General features: G+C 35.9%; 2 protein-coding genes across 2 annotated transcripts; one reads left to right on the top strand and one right to left on the bottom strand.

Moving 5' to 3' along the window:
* Positions 1-30: 30 nt before the first annotated feature.
* On the bottom strand, positions 31-15,098 carry LOC149727254 (uncharacterized). Its single transcript, XM_089890377.1, has 19 exons — positions 14,864-15,098; positions 14,289-14,435; positions 14,035-14,220; positions 13,600-13,815; positions 11,256-13,535; positions 10,942-11,048; positions 10,495-10,671; positions 8,957-9,136; positions 8,392-8,481; positions 7,989-8,124; positions 5,589-5,764; positions 4,724-4,931; positions 4,316-4,500; positions 3,760-3,940; positions 3,058-3,234; positions 2,623-2,767; positions 1,924-2,117; positions 1,660-1,705; positions 31-1,323 (listed from the first exon to the last, which is right to left on the bottom strand). Exons 1-19 carry the CDS (start codon positions 15,081-15,083, stop codon positions 1,266-1,268), a joined length of 5,109 nt encoding a protein of 1,702 aa, XP_089746503.1. The 5' UTR covers positions 15,084-15,098; the 3' UTR covers positions 31-1,265.
* Positions 15,099-16,691: 1,593 nt separating this feature from the next.
* LOC149727255 (parkin coregulated gene protein) lies at positions 16,692-19,101 on the top strand. The gene is made up of 5 exons (XM_089890766.1): positions 16,692-16,991; positions 17,208-17,342; positions 17,587-17,758; positions 18,082-18,231; positions 18,589-19,101. Exons 1-5 carry the CDS (start codon positions 16,920-16,922, stop codon positions 18,747-18,749), a joined length of 690 nt encoding a protein of 229 aa, XP_089746892.1. The 5' UTR covers positions 16,692-16,919; the 3' UTR covers positions 18,750-19,101.
* Positions 19,102-19,465: the final 364 nt, after the last annotated feature.

The raw sequence follows: 19,465 nt of genomic DNA on the forward strand, positions 1-19,465 counted from the left end.
CTTGCCATTTTTCAACAAATTACTACTATATGACTGTGAGAAGTCTGTTTTATTAATTGGAAGTCTGTTTTATTTTTACTGCCCGGTCGCCACATATATTGTAGTCAAATCGATTTATAAACTAATTTAACGAAGTGAACACTTTTCCTGAAAGCCTACGAACTTTTAAACGTGTCAGTGCACATAGAAAATTTGGCACATTTCGTAAGCTGTATATGTAGCTTATATTCGTTTATAAAACAATATATAGAACTTTTTCTCTACAAAATTATTTCACAAAATATAAAGATTTAAAAAGATAAATTGTCATTAAAACACTACGACAAAAAAAATAACGGATTTAAAAAGAACTCAAAACAAGAGCGTATGATATACATTCAACTGGTACCATGCGGATAGCCTATATTTCGCTATGCTCTACTCTTGGTTGGGGTATTTTGTTAGTTTTCTAAGTTACTACTTGTTAATTTTACTTATTCACAGTGTGCTTGCCTTGATTTAAACCCGAGACGAAAAAGAAACTACAAGACTTTTGACACATCCTAGCAAAAGCAAAGCATAAGAGAAAATTTGGAAGCACAATAACAACGTTGGTTGTTGAAAGTTATTGACGAACATGTTGGCAAATAAGGTTAAAAAAATAATGTTTTTTGGCAAAAACGAAAACTTGTTTACTAGCTTAATGCTTTAACCTGATTTCGAATGTTTTTTTATGATAGTTTCATAGACTGCAACTAAATGCAGTAACATGACGCTCAGTAACATTAAAATTGTTTCAATTTTAGCGAAACAAAAACAAAGTACGTAAAAGAATTTAAGCAGGTTGCGCTAACCTGAATCTAATACGACGCAAACCATTTTGAATGTGGTTTGACTCGTATCCACACGAAAGAAGACGGAATTACAATTTGGGCATTTCATTTTACATTATAACATTATTTTAATTTTCCGTATACTTTCCTTTTCTTTTTGTTTGGGATAAAAGATTAAAAGGTTCTGCCGCATTAACTCGAGGTAGAGTTGAATTACTACGAACTATTAGTGGTTAGTTTTAGCATTATAATGTTAATTATATACATGTTGTTTAGTGGTAATGTTTAAGTTGCAATTAGTGTTATGACATCTAAACTAACGTGATGTGCAGATTATATCATGTCAATATGTTGTGTAATTAAATACAAATATAAGTGAAAATATAACAAGGTATTGAAATATACTTCGATTCGAATTCATTAGAATTATATAAGTGGGGCGCTGTTGAACGGTTATTCCCATGCCATTATCACTTTGCTGAACGGAGTGAAAATGCCTTTGTTCGGGGAGCTGTAAAAACAAAAGGAATAGGTTCAAATATTACGTGTAGTACTATGGAGTAAAATTGATATCGCAGAACAAAATATTCCACATTTCCTAGCCGTGTTTTTAACAACAATTTTTATATAGTAGGATGGGGGAAAATGGGACACCTTTGGCACCTAATATCCAAACATCCTGATCGTGTTTTAAACAATTAACAGCGGTTTATGGGAGTCGTGAGGGTAATAATAGTCTTTGATAACTACAAAATGGGACGAGGAAACAGAATGAAAAGGTGTACCATCTTCCCCATCCTACTATAATACTGAAGAAACGGTTAAAGTTGTGTAATATGTGACTTACCATGTGAAATACTTCGTTCCTTGAAATGTACCTGAGTGTTTTCCATCTGTAGTTAACAAACCTCATGTTATTTGTGCATAAAGACATAAAATTAAGCTTGTTTGATATAGAGTGTCTGTCTGATATGTTTCAGTAAAATCCTAAAATTAATACAGTCAAACAGTAAAGAAGTATTTTGTTTTTGATTCTTCTGGTCGTTGTTTTTATAATATGGACTTCGCCATCGTTTCGGGGGTCAAAAAATATATTAATTTTATCACTTACCGTAACCGTCTAATTCAACGCCAACAAATATTTCATCCCTGGTTGGTAGGTGGCCGATATAACGTACTGTGCCCCTGCTGAGTTTGCCTCCTGGTCTGGTGAATTTAATGCAATAACCCAGCATAAGATCGCCTGGGGATCGTGGGGCGAATGCTCTTCTTGGTAAGCTTCGTTTTACCATGGTGGGGTAACGACTGAAAGTAAAAAAAGAAATTTTTTTATTATATGTTTTTTTATTATATAACAGTTGTAAATATAAGCCTAATATACCAGTTTATAGTAGGGTGGGGGAAGATAGACACATTTTTACTTTATTTTTTTTCGTTCCATTTGGCAGTAAACAAAGAACATTCAAAAAAATATAAAACGTATCCCCACGACTTCCATAGCCCGTTGTTATTTTTTAAAACACGATCAGAATATTTTTAAGTTATGTACTAAAGGTGTCCTGTCTTTTCCCACCCGACTACATATAATGTGAAAAGAACAGATACACAAACGAAATATATATACGGCGAAAGCAAGGTCGTTATAGGCATATAAAAAATGAAATAAATAAACTCGTTTAAGTGTTAGGTTGATGCAATATAGTTTGAATGACTAGATGAGATAAACAAAATAAATATCTGGTATTATAGACAGACGGTTTTATGTCACAACGGAAAGACCATTGTAAATCCCAACAATCTTATAACTTACTCTCTTGCACTGTCTTTCACTTCTTTTTGACTTGAGGATAATTTTGGACTAACCGATCTAAAGCCAGCAGAACAAGCAGGACTGCACGACCTTCGTTTTGGGGAGCAGTTCTCGGTCCTAGATCCACGGTATGACCCAGAAGAATCTGTACAAGCGTCGAAGTTAATTTAAATGAAAATGAAAATGTATGTTTTACACCATGGTTTCGGTTATTGTTAAAAACACTATTGATTTTTAGATTGAATTTCTATTCTATATGGATGAGGTCAAAATGCGACGAACGGCATGGAATGTGGATTTAGGCCAGAGTCGATCTATACGTTGCCTTTGAATCTTGACTTAAAAGCGACTAAATTTTTCAGTCCAGCGGAAAACCACATTAAACTTTTTTTTTTAATTTAAAAATTTCAGGGTAAAATAAAAATCCCACTTTACCGGTTGCCCTGCTGTTCCTTTTCTTCATATGAACGCTTAATTCTACGTCATCATCGTCATCGCTAATCAAAGGCCTTACTCCGCTGAGTGGCGCTGCAGAGCCGTTCACTTGGCTTCCCATTGGTTTGAGAAGAACTTCGGTACAATCGCTATCAATCGACCGCGGGGAGTCTGGACCTTGATAAAGAAATGTAAATTATTACAGATGAAACAAAACACGTTGATGCAGAGGGCCGATGTTCAGACTGTTTACAGTCGTAATGATACAGTTATATGTTTCTGTAAATATACTTTGTTTACTAATACATGAGATGATATAATGGAATGAGCCGTCTTATACTCCAACCTACTATATACAAAATCCACCTTGCGTTACTTCTATTATACAATATATATTCTCCTTTAAAGGCGTCCAATGGTTAAAATGCATGGATACTGCGTGTACGAAGTAAATCTAGCCTTTCAATGTTTATTTATATAAGAGTAGGAGAAGACGGGACACCTTTAGCACATAATATCCAAATATCCTGATCGTGTTTTAAATAATTAACATCGGTGTATGGGAGTCAGTCGTGGGGATATAGTTTGATAATGCTTTGAATGTTCTTTGTTCACTACTAAATGGGACGTGAAAATGTATGGGTGTCCCATCTCCTTCCACCCTACTATATATATAAATACAAGTCATGTATGAAGACCTACCATCCATGTGTTGGTTGTATCTTTCCATGGTAAGATCTCTGATGTTAAGAGCCGCGGATGGTGAAATACTCCGATCCTTAGTGAGTCTGGATGCTGCTAGGGAGGAGGCGGTGCTCGCGGCCATCGCATCTGTGACCGGGGACCTAGCTCTGTCCCGTGATGTTGAAAAACGAACGTTTTGCTAAAAAATGGAACAAGAAATTTGTAACAATTCCAAAGAATATATCAAAGAATGATTGCAACGCACATCACAAAAATGCTAAAAAACAAATGAAATACAAAAGTTACTAAATGGCCAGCAAGCTATATGCATATACATTTGTTCAGTACATAAGGCAAAACTGTACCCAAATCTTTAACTGAAAGCAAATGAATAAAGCGTGTAGTAACAGGGGAATAGATGAGACAACTTTCTGTTCTGTTTTCTTGTCCCGTTTGGTAGTAAGCAGAGAACAATCAACGAATTATAAAACTGTATTCTCACGACTCTCATAGACCGTTGTAAATTGTTTAAAACACGATCAGGATATTTGTATATTCTACTAAATATATTTACCTTGGATGGACTAACAGAAGATACGAAACTATGTCTGGAGGAAGGACGTGGGGAAGCACTTCGATTCCGAGGGCTTCTGGGGGAAACATCACCTAATCTATGTTTTAGTCTTCGAACTTCCTCAAGGAGTCGGTCGTGCTCCATTTGGTAATATTCTATCTTGCTTAGAAGGTCTTGCCGGGTATCTGAATGAATGAATGGAACTCAGTTATTTTCTGGCGTGGTTGGGCAACGGCAGTCATTATTACACGTCTTTTACTTCAGCATGGCTGACAATCTAGGACTGGTGGGTTATAATACACATAATAAAAAGGGTGTGAAATTAAGTTTCACAAAAATATTCAGTTCGACTAAATCAACGAAAAAAGATTGTATAATTTTCAATGATCAAACTATTCCAATAATTACCTCCTGTTTTGTTCGCTTTAAGAAGATCAATATATCTACGGAGGTCACGGACTTCTGCTTTATGTTGTCGGTTTTCTTCGGACAATTCGTAACATTTATTCCGAAGTTCTTTCGCCTCGGTTCGTAATTCGGTCAACTCGGCCTGGTAATCTGCAACGTCAGATTGTAGAAGCAAATTCTCGGCCGAGATCTCATGCATTCGGTCGAGCTGTAGTGAAATGGTATTGAAAAGAAATTGACAGAAAATAATATATGAATAAAAAACGGATTGCAACTTTTTAATTTCACGCTTGGAGGGCAACGACAGTGGTATTACATGGACGCTATAGTTCATATACACCTTTTACTCCATATAAATACAAGTTACCATATATAGTAGGGTGGGAGAAGATGGGACTCATTTGACACATAATAACCAAATATCCTGATCGTGTTTTAATCAATTAACAACGGTCTATGGGAGCCGTGAGGATAAAGTTTTATAAAAAATCGATAAATGTTTGTTTACTACCAAATTGGAGGAGAAAATAGATTGAAAAGGTGTCCCACATTCCCCACCCTACTATGTAACTTTGTGTAGTAAAACTCTCTGCTTGATATTTTAGTAAATATTTATTTATAATCAGTAACAGCTTAAATGGACCAGTGAAAGGAAATTTGTGTCAGCGTCAGCCAAAGCTTCGTCTTAGCAAACAAACAGAGCATTCCTTGCTAACCGTCGAGTTCTTATGTAATCAAACGACACAAGATTTCGCGAGCCACAGATACTTGAGGATAAGCCATACTACAAGACATTCGCCTTATAATGGCCGGTTTACGCAGATATACATCTATAATACATTTAATGCAAGAAAACTTGTTTTACCTTTTCCCGCATGTTTGAATTATCCGCTTTCAAATCCACCAATGAATGATCGTTATCGACACGGCCGGAAAATCGGTCACACTCCAATGATTTCAGATCGAACTCGGCTCGCTCAAGGTCGCCCGTTGTGGTTTTGCTTGCGCTTTCGAACTCGTCCACGCGTTTTCTTATGTCCTCTAACAATATAACGTACTTGTTATGATTTCCACACACTTGCGTTCAAGGGCATTTTAAGAACAGCTGAAAATGTTAATGTATGAGCCTATAAAGTTAAACGGTGCGTTTACAAGTTTTTGGACAAAATCGGGTAAAATACCGCCAGCAATATCCCCACATAAGTTATAAACATTACATGCATCACGCAACATCGTCAATTTACCGAAATCGTTGCTACTGTAGCTATTTTCTAAAGAATCCATGGTTTCTGCTGTACTGTAATTCTTTTTCAAGCGCAACCAACTTGACGCTTATTTACTTACACAACAACCTCCTGCCAGACAATTTCTTCGAAACTAAAACTTGCCTGCTTACACTTTTTGCTGAAACAGCTTTTCCACAGTCGAGCTGCTATTTTTCGTATACAAGCGTTCGCTCCAGTGGAAAGACGCGGTCGTAAAATCTTTCTTTTTTCCGCCGTTCAAAAAATGATTTGAAGATTGCGCCAGTTAACCCGTGTACACAAACAAGCGAGTGACTACGAAGACATTCGATGGCGAAATGGGTTAATCATCTACAGGCTAACATGGAATACAATTTAAAACAGCGGGGGTCTCTAGCGTTATCTTTGCGGCTTCGCGAAAGATTTAACACAATTTCTAAGCATTTAATCAAAAATTAGACACAAAAGTGTGAATTTAATTAGTTGTTACCTTGTGTGAGTTCAAAATCTTGGGAAATTTAACTGATTTGCTGCAATTAACATGTAGTTTATTTGTGTAACATTTTTTAATAAAGAAATATTCAATGTTTTCATATTCATAACTATTAATATAAATACATCTGTTCAAAACATGGACAAAGCTATAGCGAAATGGTAGACAAGCACCGATCAAGTCTGTACACGTTAAATTTTCCACCACAATATTCTTCAACCGTCGTTTCGTACGCAAACATAATATATAATACCCTCTACATATTTTTCCAGGCGCTCCTACGATTTGAATTCCGCCGGTTATTTTCTGTGCCAAAGAACACACATAGCGCACGACATCGCAGAGTGATATCGCCGTTTAATCTCACATTACGTATAATTGCTGTCTCTAAAGTCAAACACATCATGCATAGACTTTCGAAGTAGAAATTAAAACCCTTGTCTATATTTTACATGCATTACCGTTAGGCTAAAATAAATGGTACCACCAACACCTAAATCCCACATTTTCCTATCGTGTTTTTAACAAGTAACAACACTCTGACACAGTAATGAGCATACGGTTATATAATTCTGTAAATATTCTGAATTAGCTGATAAATGAGAATCTAAACTTGGACCGTCTTATACCCCAACCTACTATGTTTGGATTTGATCAAATTAAAAGTTGGCGACTATCATGGGTTTTATTTAAATTAACTCCGCCCACTACTAGCGTTACTTGTTTCTTGACACAACAAACTAATTCTTACCAATCGCTACTAAAGAACGACCACAAAAGAAAACGTTTTGTTTCCAAGACAATACAACAACTAAACTAGCAACAGATTATTTCTTGTCTAACAAGGACCAATAACATAAGCGAAATTTGATTATATATACTCTCTTTTAAACTATTGTACAAATGGGATATTATTGAAAGAATATTTCATTTTGCATAAGTTGGAAAATATAACTATACATATGTTAATATATATTGACAATATCATTCTTCTTACCCATTATAAATACCTTATAAATCACCCTTACCTCAAACGCTTGATCATTCATAACTTTACATATACTACACTCATTGACTCATAGAAGGCTGTATAGGTCTTTATAGCAGCTTGGTATCTCAAGGCAACTGTCGACTCCAAACCCCCACTATAGCTTTCCTTCCTTCAAGAAGTTTTCCCTCTTTGCAAAGCTCTATTATTCGGCTTCGCTTTTGTTAGTTATTTGGGACCAGGTATCGTTTTTGAGACCTTTCCATTCATTTTCACTAACCCCCTTTGTTCAACTGTTGTGGGTGTGCTATATGATCCTTTGTCGCTTCACAATGCAACAATTGACTGAGATTTTTATTCTGTTGAACATCTGTCCGACTACGGCGACATATAATGAAACTATTTACCTCGGTAATTAAACACTACATTCATTGTAGACATACCCGAACTTGAAAGGGCTATTCATAGACCCGCATACACCCAAATCAATGCTCCAATGTACAAGTATTTAAAGTAACAATATTTAACAGGAACACCTACTTTTGTTTCCACTTTTATGCTTCATGTTGTCAAATCGTGTTTCCTCCTTTTCGCGTTCAAGTTTCAAATCCTGCTTTGCTTTTCTCGCAGCTTTTTCGGCGTCTTCTCTATCTCGGTTGCAAACCTCGATCTTTTTCTAATAAAAATATAAAGTCGAAAAATTTAGGAAAAATAAGTAGAAAAAAATATAGATAAATATGATTTCTATTACACCTGAGGTGTGCTGTTAATCGTTTAAAACACACGATTATGAATATGGGATAATTTAAGTGCCAACGGTATCCATCTTATCTCACAGTAATATATATATAATACTTTATATATACGAACACCTATATAAGAAAATACCCAAAGAATAAAGAAAAAAAATTAAAATAGATTTTTAAGTTTATTCAAATCACACCTGCAATTGCTCTTTTTCTACATACAAGTCTTCTAAATATCTTAAAAGATCAGCGCTCGGTTTTCCCGAAGTAGACTTTGAACGGCTTTCCTGTGAAAGTAATAACCTTTATTTTGATGTGAAAGTAATAACCTTTTTTAAAAATAAATATAAACCAGCTTAACATTTAAAAAATAAAAAAGCTTATTATTATTAAATATTACAATGTTCAATAAAATAAACCGATATTATGGCAAACAAGTAAAACAATATTGAAGTCATACGTATAATTGTAATATGCTGTATTTGGGTATATGGTAGAATGGGGAAAGTGGGGAATCTTTTCATTCAATTTTCACGTTCCATTTGGTAGTATAAAAAAACACATTTAAAAAGTTTTAAAACTGTATCCTCGTAGCTTCCGTAAACCGTTGTTAATTGTAGAAAACATGATTAGGATATTTAGACAATATGTGCTAAAGGTGTCCCATCTTCCCCCATCGTACTATATAAAATTAGAGCTATGATTCCGGTTTTGTAATCAGTCTCTCGGTGTATTGGCTGTCCATTTATATATAATTCTTACTCTTATGTCTCTTCGCAAGATTTTAATTTGTTCATCAGAATGTCGCAGATGTTTCGTTAAACCGGATATTTCAAGATCTCTCAGTTCTATGTGTTTATTCAGTAAGCAAGATACGTCTTCCAGAGCACGGATTTTCAGACAGGCGGATTTTTTATTACTCATACTCTGGGGCAGATTCAGCTTAATTTCTCATTATATTTCCACGTAAGAGTAACAACAGTCAAAGGTTTATCTGCAGCGAATCAGTACATTATATGGTTTATTGTCATAACTTTTGTAAACTGACGACCCTGTTCAGAAATCTATTTACTGTAAAGTGTAAACCCTAAAAAATAAAATAACACAAAAATGTGCTATATTGTATTTACTCTCTTAACGACTAAATAACTGAATGCGCTATATTTCTCTATTTAAAAACCTTAACATGTTTTTTACTGGATAATATTACAAAGTAACATACATGGTAACTCGTAAGCTGACACACGAGGTGAATGAACACCCGTGTTATAACGACTGTCGTTTTCAGACCACGCGAAAATAAATCAAGTTACATTCATTCACTACCCTTTTACTGAGTTATCTAAAACTTATTTTTACAACCAAAACAGAGACAAACGCAGCACCAGCCACGCTGCTTACATTCAATCGAGCACAACTTTTACCAACTATTACAGCACGTCAAGTAGCCGGTTAAGTAGGCTCGAAATCCAGAGGCGGAAAGTTTAAAACGATCAAAAACCAGTTGAAAATAGCAGGCCAACCCGCCGCTTAATTATTGGAGCCCTGAATAGCGGACAGTGCGCCGTAACAATGGTATAGATAACATCCATTAATTAAGAACTAATTGTAGAACCACTAAATACCGGTTTACAATGGAACTGTATCGACACTATAACTGCCAACGTTTGTAGCGTTTTTCAAATCGCCACCGAATTGTTACAATAGCACACAGCATTGTCTAAGAGTTAAACGTATTATAATGCAACTATGTAACCTTCAAAATAACTAGTAAGCTATGAACGTTAAACTTTAAAAAATAGAAAAATAGCCGTTGGAGCATAAAAGAAAACATGAATATAGAGACTAGACCGACAACAAAGAGATTCCGTTATGGAATCCCGGTTTGTTTTGTTAACTCAGTTACCATTTAAAAGGATAAGAATTCTTTCTACTAAAAACACAAATATTAATAAACTCCCTAAAACAACGCTGTTGTAAAGCGTACCGAACGAAACTAACACGTCGTCTTGGCGATCTAGGTCTCGGAGAAATTTAATTCACCAAATTGTTTAATTTTTGGGTATGATGTTAATGTATATGAATTCGTGATATATAGGCGTAGAACTAAAAGTAACGTTACGATTTTGTTGCGAATTTAAACGTATCTTGAAGTTCTCACTTTACGAAGCAGTTGTTAAACTTGATAACGGCTCAGCAGCGCCACTTTGCAGCCGCTTAAAAACGGATCAGGTACCTTCACGACTGATAAATATTACGAAGTAGCAAAACACTAAACATAGAGGAATTCATTACATTACCGGCAAAATATCGAGTTCGGTTTTCGAATCTCGTTCCATTTCGTTCAGTTTTTCCACGTTTCGTTTGGCTTGATCATGCATATGATGAACTTCTTCAATATCGTTCCTTAATTTTCTTTTGATGAAACTCAGCGACGAAGATACGGTGAGCGCGGTCCCTTGGTCGGACAATGGCAACTATAAGCGAGAAAGCATAGCTCTAATCAATTTCGATTATGAGTCTTGGTAAGATGGTCCGTGTTTGCATACTTTTGTCGCCCAATTTGCTAGGAATATTTTTGAAAGGTGTATCCTCGCGACTTGAGAAGGTTGTTAATACAAAAAATGTTGTTTATGGTACGAATAGAGTTTCAGTATAATAAAAATAAAATTCTTAAGTTACCTTTCTGTAAAATCGAAACAATAAACATATATTGACAATATACATGATCTTCGCTATAGACTTACCTTTGTAACTTCGGTTGGTGTTTCTTGATCCTCAATCGACGAAAGAAAGTTTCTGGAAAGGGTCATAACGTCATCGTCATCGTCGTGTAAAGGCCAATTCAAAACATCTGCGAAAAAATGAAACAAAATTGAATAAATACCATGCTCGTTGTCCCTTTAATTACAATAACACAGAGGTCATATTTAATTAAATTTGCTAGAAGAAAAACAACAAAATGGCAGACATTTATGACACGCTGAGATAAAACTAATAAAAGGGTATTGGTTAAAAATCTTGGCTGCCATTTTAGCTGTGCATCTTCCTTTTTTGTTACAAAAAAATCCAACCGTTAACTTGCCTGTTGTGTGTATTGGGTTTGTTTTGCAATATCGTTGAGTCGTCTCTGCAGGCGGAAGAACGTTTGGAGGCGTCCACACGTTGGTTGTTGATGGGATTGTGGATAGAATATTAAAGGGCGTTGTTGTGTCCATGGAAAATTGAGAGTTTGTATTAAATGAAACTTTTCTCTTTACTTTATCAAAGTTTTCTTTTGTGTCTGCTGATTCCTGTGCGGTTAATGTGTCAAATGTTTTCACCGATGTTTTTGTAGGGTTATATTTGGGTGGTGTAGGTTTCAATATCGTGTCAATCTTACTTTCCAAAATATTGTACTTTTCCCAAAACTCGTCACAGAAATTGTACGCGCTCACGCCGGAGTATTTGTCTTCGTATTTTTTCGTTGTTTTTTTCTTAACAGGGGTGGGAGAAGCAACATATTTAGAATCAACCAATACGTGTGAAAATGTGTCATTAAGATGCTTTACTTTACTGTGGCCATATTTGTCTTTATGGCTAATGGCATCGGATTTGTGTTCATGCTTGCTGTCAGTTGGAGCCATATTGAAGTCATACGAAGACGTTTTGTCAGGCTTGGGCGAAGTAATAACTATACTTGGTATATTGGCTTCTTTCAAACCACAATCTACGACAAAAGCGAGATCTTTTTCGGGAGAAATATCTCCTGTAAAATCAACAACGTCAGCATAATTATCTTTATTTCTTTCATTATATTGTAAACTTTGACGCGTTTTACGGCTTTCCTGAGATACGGAATGTAACAAAAGCTTCAAATCATGCTCAGTGTTTTCTAAATATTGTTCCGATTCAATTAAAACTTGGCAACTCGGCTCGGCCTCTGTTTCACAGTTTGGTATGACGACAGCGTTTTGTTCAGCAAGGGAAACACACCGCTTGCCTGGACTTGTTTCACCACAGTTTTCCATTTCAAGTAAAGGATGTTTATTATGTACATACTGACTCGTTGGTGTTTCTTTACCTTTATTGGCATCGTAAACACTTTGGTGGTAGATTCTCGGCAATAAATCGGCATCCCCGACTGTATCATCAAAATCTGAGTCCAACATTACAGAGGGAAACTGCTCTAAAGGTTTTGTAACAGTTTCAGCCACTACAGAACTTGGGATATCACAAGAATTACTTGGGACATTCTTTTCAACATAAATCTCAGTAATTTGACAAAACTGCGGAGAATCGGCTTTCTTTTCTTTGCCACAATCGGTGTTGCCCAAAACATTGGAGTTTTCATTTACACGTTTGTCTTGCCCTCCATATTCAGTAGTTTTGTATGTCGGCAAATCAGGAATTTCGTCTCGGCTAGCCAACTCTCGTAATGAATCCTCATCCAGATACGAAAGTGAATCATTCGTATAGCTGTATTCGACATCTTGCTTTGTAGCATCCACCGCTTTAATCGTATCTTCCACAACAAGTTTTGGACAACTTTGTTCTTGATCTGTTTCCTTTTCAACTATTGGTTCCGTAATACTTACACAACTTTTTGCAGATTCTTCAATTGGAGAACATTCGTTATTTTCATCATTAAAACTTGACAACAAACTTTCAACTAACTGCTTTGCTTCAGCCAGGTACCTGTCATCACTAATCAGGAGTTGGCCGCTTTCGGCATACTTTTCTGTATCTTTATTATCAGCTGTCACTTCCGCGTAATTTCGTTGTGCTGAGCATTCAACAGGGCTGGTACGTTGCTCAACAACGGTGTCTCTTTCCTTAGGCAAGCGTCGCTTCTTTTCAACGCTGTTAAACTCCTGGAGGCACTGCTGGAACTCGTCAAAAACTTGCAGTTGTTCAGATCTTTCGTTTTCATCTTTATCTCTTTTGTTTGGGGTGGTTATGTTTAATATTAAAGCGCTACTGATGTCGTTGTCTATAACCGAATCCGACGCCATTCGTAGCATTTTCATCAAGCGGTCTTCGCTTTTTTGCTTTCTTCGTTTCACCAGCAAACCGTCTGAATTTCTTCGCGTGTTCGAAAGATTTTTGTTCAACTGTCCATGTACGTCGCTATAGGATCCACTTTTTTGCACTCCACATAATAAACTCGTTACATTATTGTCCTGGCACATGTTATTCGTAAAGTCTTCCAATCTTTTAATTGTAAGCTCAACTTTATCGGATGCTTTTTTTAACACTGATCCCGGTTCGTCCAGACGTTTTTCAGGTTCAAACGAAGCTGCTACTGATTCGAATTCACTAGGATTGCTACGTGCGCTAATGAATTCAGCACTTAAAATTTCTGCAAAATAAACGCCTCGTTAGCAAAATAAATTTAAAACTCAAGTATATACCACATTGTATACCTGAGGGCGTGGCTTCTTCACGGCAAACGTTTGGAGTTGATCGTTCCGAATTATTGAAATACAGATTCATTTCTTGTTCAGATGCGTAACTACTTGGGGTGCCGTAACCTCCTTTCTCTTCTCGACGTTCGTTTAAATGTCCAGTAGCAGCCAGGATGTCCATCGTCTGTTGGCCACGAAAAGCAGCCGCCACCTCTGGCTCGGAGATTGAGGATTCTGCAAGATATAGTTATCAGGTTAATTTGTATAAGAACTTTTCTGCAGGCTCAAATATACTACCATAGCTGCAAGCCTCACACACTACTATGTGAATGAATGAATGAATGAAACATGTTTTCTCGCTTGGCAGGGCAACAACAGGTTTTATCACACGAGTGTTCTGTTTCATTTGTTGGAATATGTGCACTATAGAAAGTATCCACTACTATATGTCACCTTTACTGGGCACGTTTGTTATGAATTGCAAAGTTTGCATATTACCTTCGTCGTCACCAATACTGAAACTACACAATCCGTCTAAATCACTCCCGATGTCAAATTGTAGTTCACCAGGTTTTGTGAGGACAGGCGTCGATGCTCGATGCGGACGAACTAATGGCTCGTGTATTACTGGCTGCTGGCCTGTGAACAACACAAGTTATAATCATGATAATCCTCGTCAAGCAATCTATAACAGTGCATACCCGCACCTGTCGATAATACAGATATATTAGAACTGCGACTCAAGGAACGACTTGCTGGAGAAGGACTGATGTTTCCTGCAGATCGCATGTCTGTCGTCATTGAGGTGTAAAATAAACCGAGAAGAGAATGCAAAGGAGACTCGGCAGTGTGATCTAGAATTAATGTATTTTTGTAAACAACATCTTAAGTTTCGTTGCGACACATTTCTACATATAGTAAGGCGAGGGAAGATGAAGGAGCACCCTTTTTCGTCCCATTTGGTAGAAAACAAAGAACATTCGAAGGAAATATTAAACTGTATCCTTACTGCTCCCATGGCCATTATTAATTGTTTAAAACACGATCAGAATATTTGGATATTATATGCTAAAGGTGTCCCATCTTCTCCTATCCTACTATATAGATACGCCAAAGCAACGCTCTGTTTATACTTAGTAATAAATGCTCCGCAGCAACAGCACATATATATATTTGAATTTGTACCCCTTTAATGGGCAAAGTCTTCTATCTTTTCTACGTCAAACAAACCAGCAAAGTATCAAATAGAATTTATTTCGTTTTAGTTTATAGTCGCACTTACCACATTTGAGTGAAAGTATTGGCGCTGGATTAACCAACTCCTGCACGCTGCCAACTTTCAATGCAGAAGTAACTCTCTGGTGTATAGAATCATTCGAAACGTCACCGAGTGACAAGTTGAAATACTCTGCGTCTTCTGCCAATATCTCCGAAGTAATGTTTAATCCGTCTAACACAACAGCAACGCTCGAATCGCAGCCTTCTATTGAATTACTGTTCATACTTAATGTTACATCTGAACACAGGGAGTCATAATAGCAGCCGTTTATTCGATCGTTTGTAACGAAGCACCTCGATTGAAAACAACACAAGGGTGCTTCAAATAAATTACTGTTTTATCTCTTTTATATAACTTAATTACTCTACGTATGTGCGGCATATACCAATACTCAGTCACTTTGTGACCAAAACCATGCTCGATTAAGCCTATTCACAAAATCGTAAAACTCTGCTGAGCTCATTAGCCACACGAAAGCTTTCCTTTAAATCATATTTGCTTGGAAATTGTACAGGTAACTCCCACACCCTGGCTTTAAAGCCCATCGTGGATTATTAAAGTTTATTCTCTATATTTAACACCACTGGGTTATCCTTCGTCAAACAATAACATCGGGCTAAGAACCGACTGTTGCTTTACAATGCAAACAATATCCTACTTATACACACTCAGTCGCACAGCCTTTGAAATAGCTTTCTATTTACGTCTGAAATGAATAAGTTGCCACCGACAAAGCTTATGTCGTGCGAGGTGTGGGTTTGTGCCAGCTGAGAACTTTATTTTAGACGTCGGTTCATGTTACCAACCGTTTCGAGTTTTTCATTTTCTGAGTTTAGCCTTTCATTTCGCGGGTGACTCGCGCGTATTGGCATCAGTTACATGATATGCCCAACTGCGAATACAAAAGAAACGATACAAAAAGATTTAAACAATTTCAGTATTTTTTAGTATACGGCGAATACACTTTGAAATTAACCGCAAATGCTGAACGACAAATACGAACTGTCAGTACTATATATGAAATACATGTTTTCCCATAATATGCAACACAGACCTGGCGATTAGGTGGACCCATTAGTCCACTGTCCAGTCAGTTATGTCAGCTTTCATTGATTTAGTCATATAAATTCCTCTTGTGTTTTACCCACAAAGAACATACCGACGTTTTGTGTATACAACGAAAACATCGCAGCAAACAAAACATGTTGTACCATTAAACTGACGACAACAAAACTCAGTTTGTTTTATTTGAAACTTGTTTGCGGTCGGGTCGTTGAGATGTTTAATACTTGCCTACGATTTTTGGTAATTTTAGCTCGTCAAGTTAGCCTCCGGTGCATCAAGCTCCGAACTCTCGGCTTTACAATATCTGTACATCTATGCTACAAGCACAAAGAAACAAGGTTGTTTGAATAACAAAAAATATAAAAAAACACTACATTGTGACAGTAAAAAATGTTTTTCGCCTCAATACAATAATGCATTTTAAACCAGAGCGTTTATATTGCAAGAAAAGTTAGCTCTCTTGTATGCTATGTTACACAATGGTAAAATATATGTTAAAGTGTACATATTAACACTTTCTAAAAATAACACAAATTAGACAATTTTTTATAGCATAGTAATTACTTGATTATATTTAATGAAACTACAAGTTTACATTTAAATATTTCTTTTCTAATAAAGTGTTATATATATTTTTATACAATATGTTCAGTCCCCTTTAAATCAGTGTACTCGGTTGCTTAGTAACGTGTAACTTTACTCACAGTCTATTGAAGAACAACTTACTCACATTCTTGTTGTTTTAGGTCCATTAGAAGCACTATTGTTGCTAGTTTACGTGTTATACAATAATTTTTATTGAACAATATACTTCAGTTACGTTTAAAAAGTCGTTAATCTTTAATTTAGATTAGTTTTCGTTTGTAATTTACGCACGCGGTAGAGTTTTTTGCTTTGTACGAAGTTATAACTTATGTACTTGTTAAAATCAAGGCATAGGGTACATATTTTGTTATAGTAGATTAATTATCGCGTTGTTTATAAAATAGTCAGGATGTCTGCTGCTGCTTGTCAAAGTTTACAAGCTCAAGGTTTTACTTTGAAAGCTTACATGAAGAATTCTAAGGTATGTAGGTTGATTAAACATAACTGATACTTTCAGAAAAAGACAATATGATAGCCAAATATATATATACCATTTAAATCTAAAACCTGCTAAATGTACAGATGAAAGACCGTTTATTTCATTGGTATTTATTACAAATAAAATTAACACAAAACTGCTGATTTAAAATGCAAACTCAGTGTAAAACTGTAGTATAAAACAAACACCTTGCTTTAGGTTGTTGGTCCCCCTTCAGCAGGAGCATTTGCTGAACGACCGGCTAAACCGACAGCTTTTCGTAAATTTTATGAAAGAGGTGATTTTCCAATTGCTTTAGAGCATGACACAAAGGGAAACAGAATTGCATGGAAGGTATGACAAGAAACTTTGTTCTGTTCTTCTTCCTTTTGATGCAAACCTTTAGATACGAACACTTACTATTAATGTTTCTCTTGGGTGAACTTTAGCATCATTCCTTTTACCAGATAAAATCCAATTTAGACAGTTTTAATTTGGGCCTTCTGTAAATCGGCCAAATCTTAATTTTTTGTCAAATTCTTGCATTGTTTTTCTGACTTCTGATGGAATAAGTTGAAAAACCTGCTCTTTCACTCAGGTTGAGATAGAGAAACTTGACTACCACCACTACCTGCCTTTGTTTTTCGATGGTTTGTGTGAAACAGTTCATCCGTACGAATTCTTTGCACGACAAGGTGTTCATGACATGCTCGAGCACGGAGGGTCAAAGATTCTGCCAGTTATTCCCCAACTTATTATTCCTATCAAGAGTATGTTTTATTTTAATTCATTAACAAAATTTCAACTCTTAAGCGGGCACCGAGTGATCTTTCTCATATACTTTTAATTTTTTTTCTGACCAGCCCAAATTTAGAGTCATTACTTTTAAGTTATATCTCTAAAATATTTGGTTATGCATTGTTATAAGAAACATTTGTAAACCAAAAAACTAAAATATAAAGTTATCCTTAAATTGGACCATGTCCATTACTGTAACAATATTTATACATCAGCAATCAAATATTTTCTAAAAAGTAAAGAGAGAGTAGATCAGTCTAAACATTTATTGATTGCTCACATCGATCAAATGCAGATGCCCTGAACACCAGGAAACGTCCAGTAATTTGCACGACTCTCAAAGTTCTTCAACATCTTGTTGTGTCCGGAGAGATGGTAGGAGAGGCATTAGTGCCGTACTACCGACAGATCTTACCAATTCTCAATATCTTCAAGAACAGTAATCGTAAGTGAAACATGGAAGTAGCTTTCGGTGTATTGTGTTGGGTGGAATTAATAGTCCGATATTTTTTGGCTGCATGTTTGACATTGGAGGTCAAATGAAAGATATTGTTGTAATATTTCCTAGTAAATCTTCTGACCTAGTGCAGAATATATAATGATCATTCCAAACAAATTATAATGTACTTTGGCATAAATATATTTGGTTTCCTGGTACCCACATATTAACATAAGTATTATCTTTATAAATTATACGTGGGCTACGGGAATATAATTCCAAAAATATTCCACCAATTGGAATGAGAAAAGAGAATAAAAACAAGTACCATCTTCCCCACCCAACTATAAGTTTATTATATAGGTAACTCTGGCGATGGTATTGACTATAGCCAACAAAAGAGGGAAAACATTGGTGACTTGATCCAGGAAACATTGGAAGCATTTGAACGTCATGGTGGAGAAGATGCTTTCATTAACATCAAGTATATGGTTCCCACCTATGAGTCTTGTATGCTTAACTAACTTGTGTTCTACTCAGTATTGCGTCCCCTATATTTCCTGTGTTGTAAAAACCTCTGTGATTTTCACTCGCTATTCGTACTTTTATCTATTTTTTTTTATAAAAAAAAACACTTTACTAATACAATTTTTCCTATATAGTCATCTATATTGTTCATCTGTAAAGTAATTTACATAATAATTTTAAATCCCCTGATGCTTCACTTGGAAATGGGAATACCCATGGACACTTATTCTAGTGAGCATGTTAATTCCTAATTTATGTTTAGTTGATATCCTTTATTTCAAGTGTATTTAGCACCTAAGACGTTGCCGTTGGGTTGTAATTCTTATATTAATACAAGTGTTCATGTAATACTGTAGCATTGATGTTTAAATGGATGTTCTGCGCTTTGCCGTAAAGAAATGTGAACACTTTTGCAGGACATGTGATATGTAGTTGGGTGGGGGGAGATGGGACACCTTTGCTTTCATTTTCTCGTCACATTTGATTTTAAACAAAGAGCATTTAAAGAAATATAAAACTATCTCTTTACGACTCTCATATACTGTTGTTAATTGGTTAAAACACGATCAGGATATTTGGATATTATGTGCTAAGTGTGTCCTATTTTACCCCACAGTTTTATAGGCAAGATCTCGGTTATAAATGCTAGATAGCTGGCAAGCACAATGTAGAACCATGTACTTTAAATCTTGAGCATATTACTTATAATAGT

The sequence above is a fragment of the Ciona robusta genome, chromosome 12, assembly GCF_009617815.1.
Source record: "Ciona robusta chromosome 12, ASM961781v2".
Taxonomy (NCBI): domain Eukaryota; kingdom Metazoa; phylum Chordata; class Ascidiacea; order Phlebobranchia; family Cionidae; genus Ciona; species Ciona robusta.

Excerpts from the sequence above, each read along its gene's own strand:
- LOC149727255 (XM_089890766.1), top strand. The coding sequence starts at position 16,920 with ATGTCTGCTGCTGCTTGTCAAAGTTTACAAGCTCAAGGTTTTACTTTG. Across the intron at positions 17,343-17,586 it reads GAAACAGAATTGCATGGAAG|GTTGAGATAGAGAAACTTGA; the intron begins GTATGACAAGAA and ends TCTTTCACTCAG. Across the intron at positions 18,232-18,588 it reads TATCTTCAAGAACAGTAATC|GTAACTCTGGCGATGGTATT; the intron begins GTAAGTGAAACA and ends TTTATTATATAG.
- LOC149727254 (XM_089890377.1), bottom strand. The coding sequence starts at position 15,083 with ATGAACAGTAATTCAATAGAAGGCTGCGATTCGAGCGTTGCTGTTGTG. Across the intron at positions 14,221-14,288 it reads TATATCTGTATTATCGACAG|GCCAGCAGCCAGTAATACAC; the intron begins GTGCGGGTATGC and ends TGTTGTTCACAG. Across the intron at positions 5,765-7,988 it reads GCATAAAAGTGGAAACAAAA|AGGACATAAGAAAACGCGTG; the intron begins GTAGGTGTTCCT and ends TTATATTGTTAG.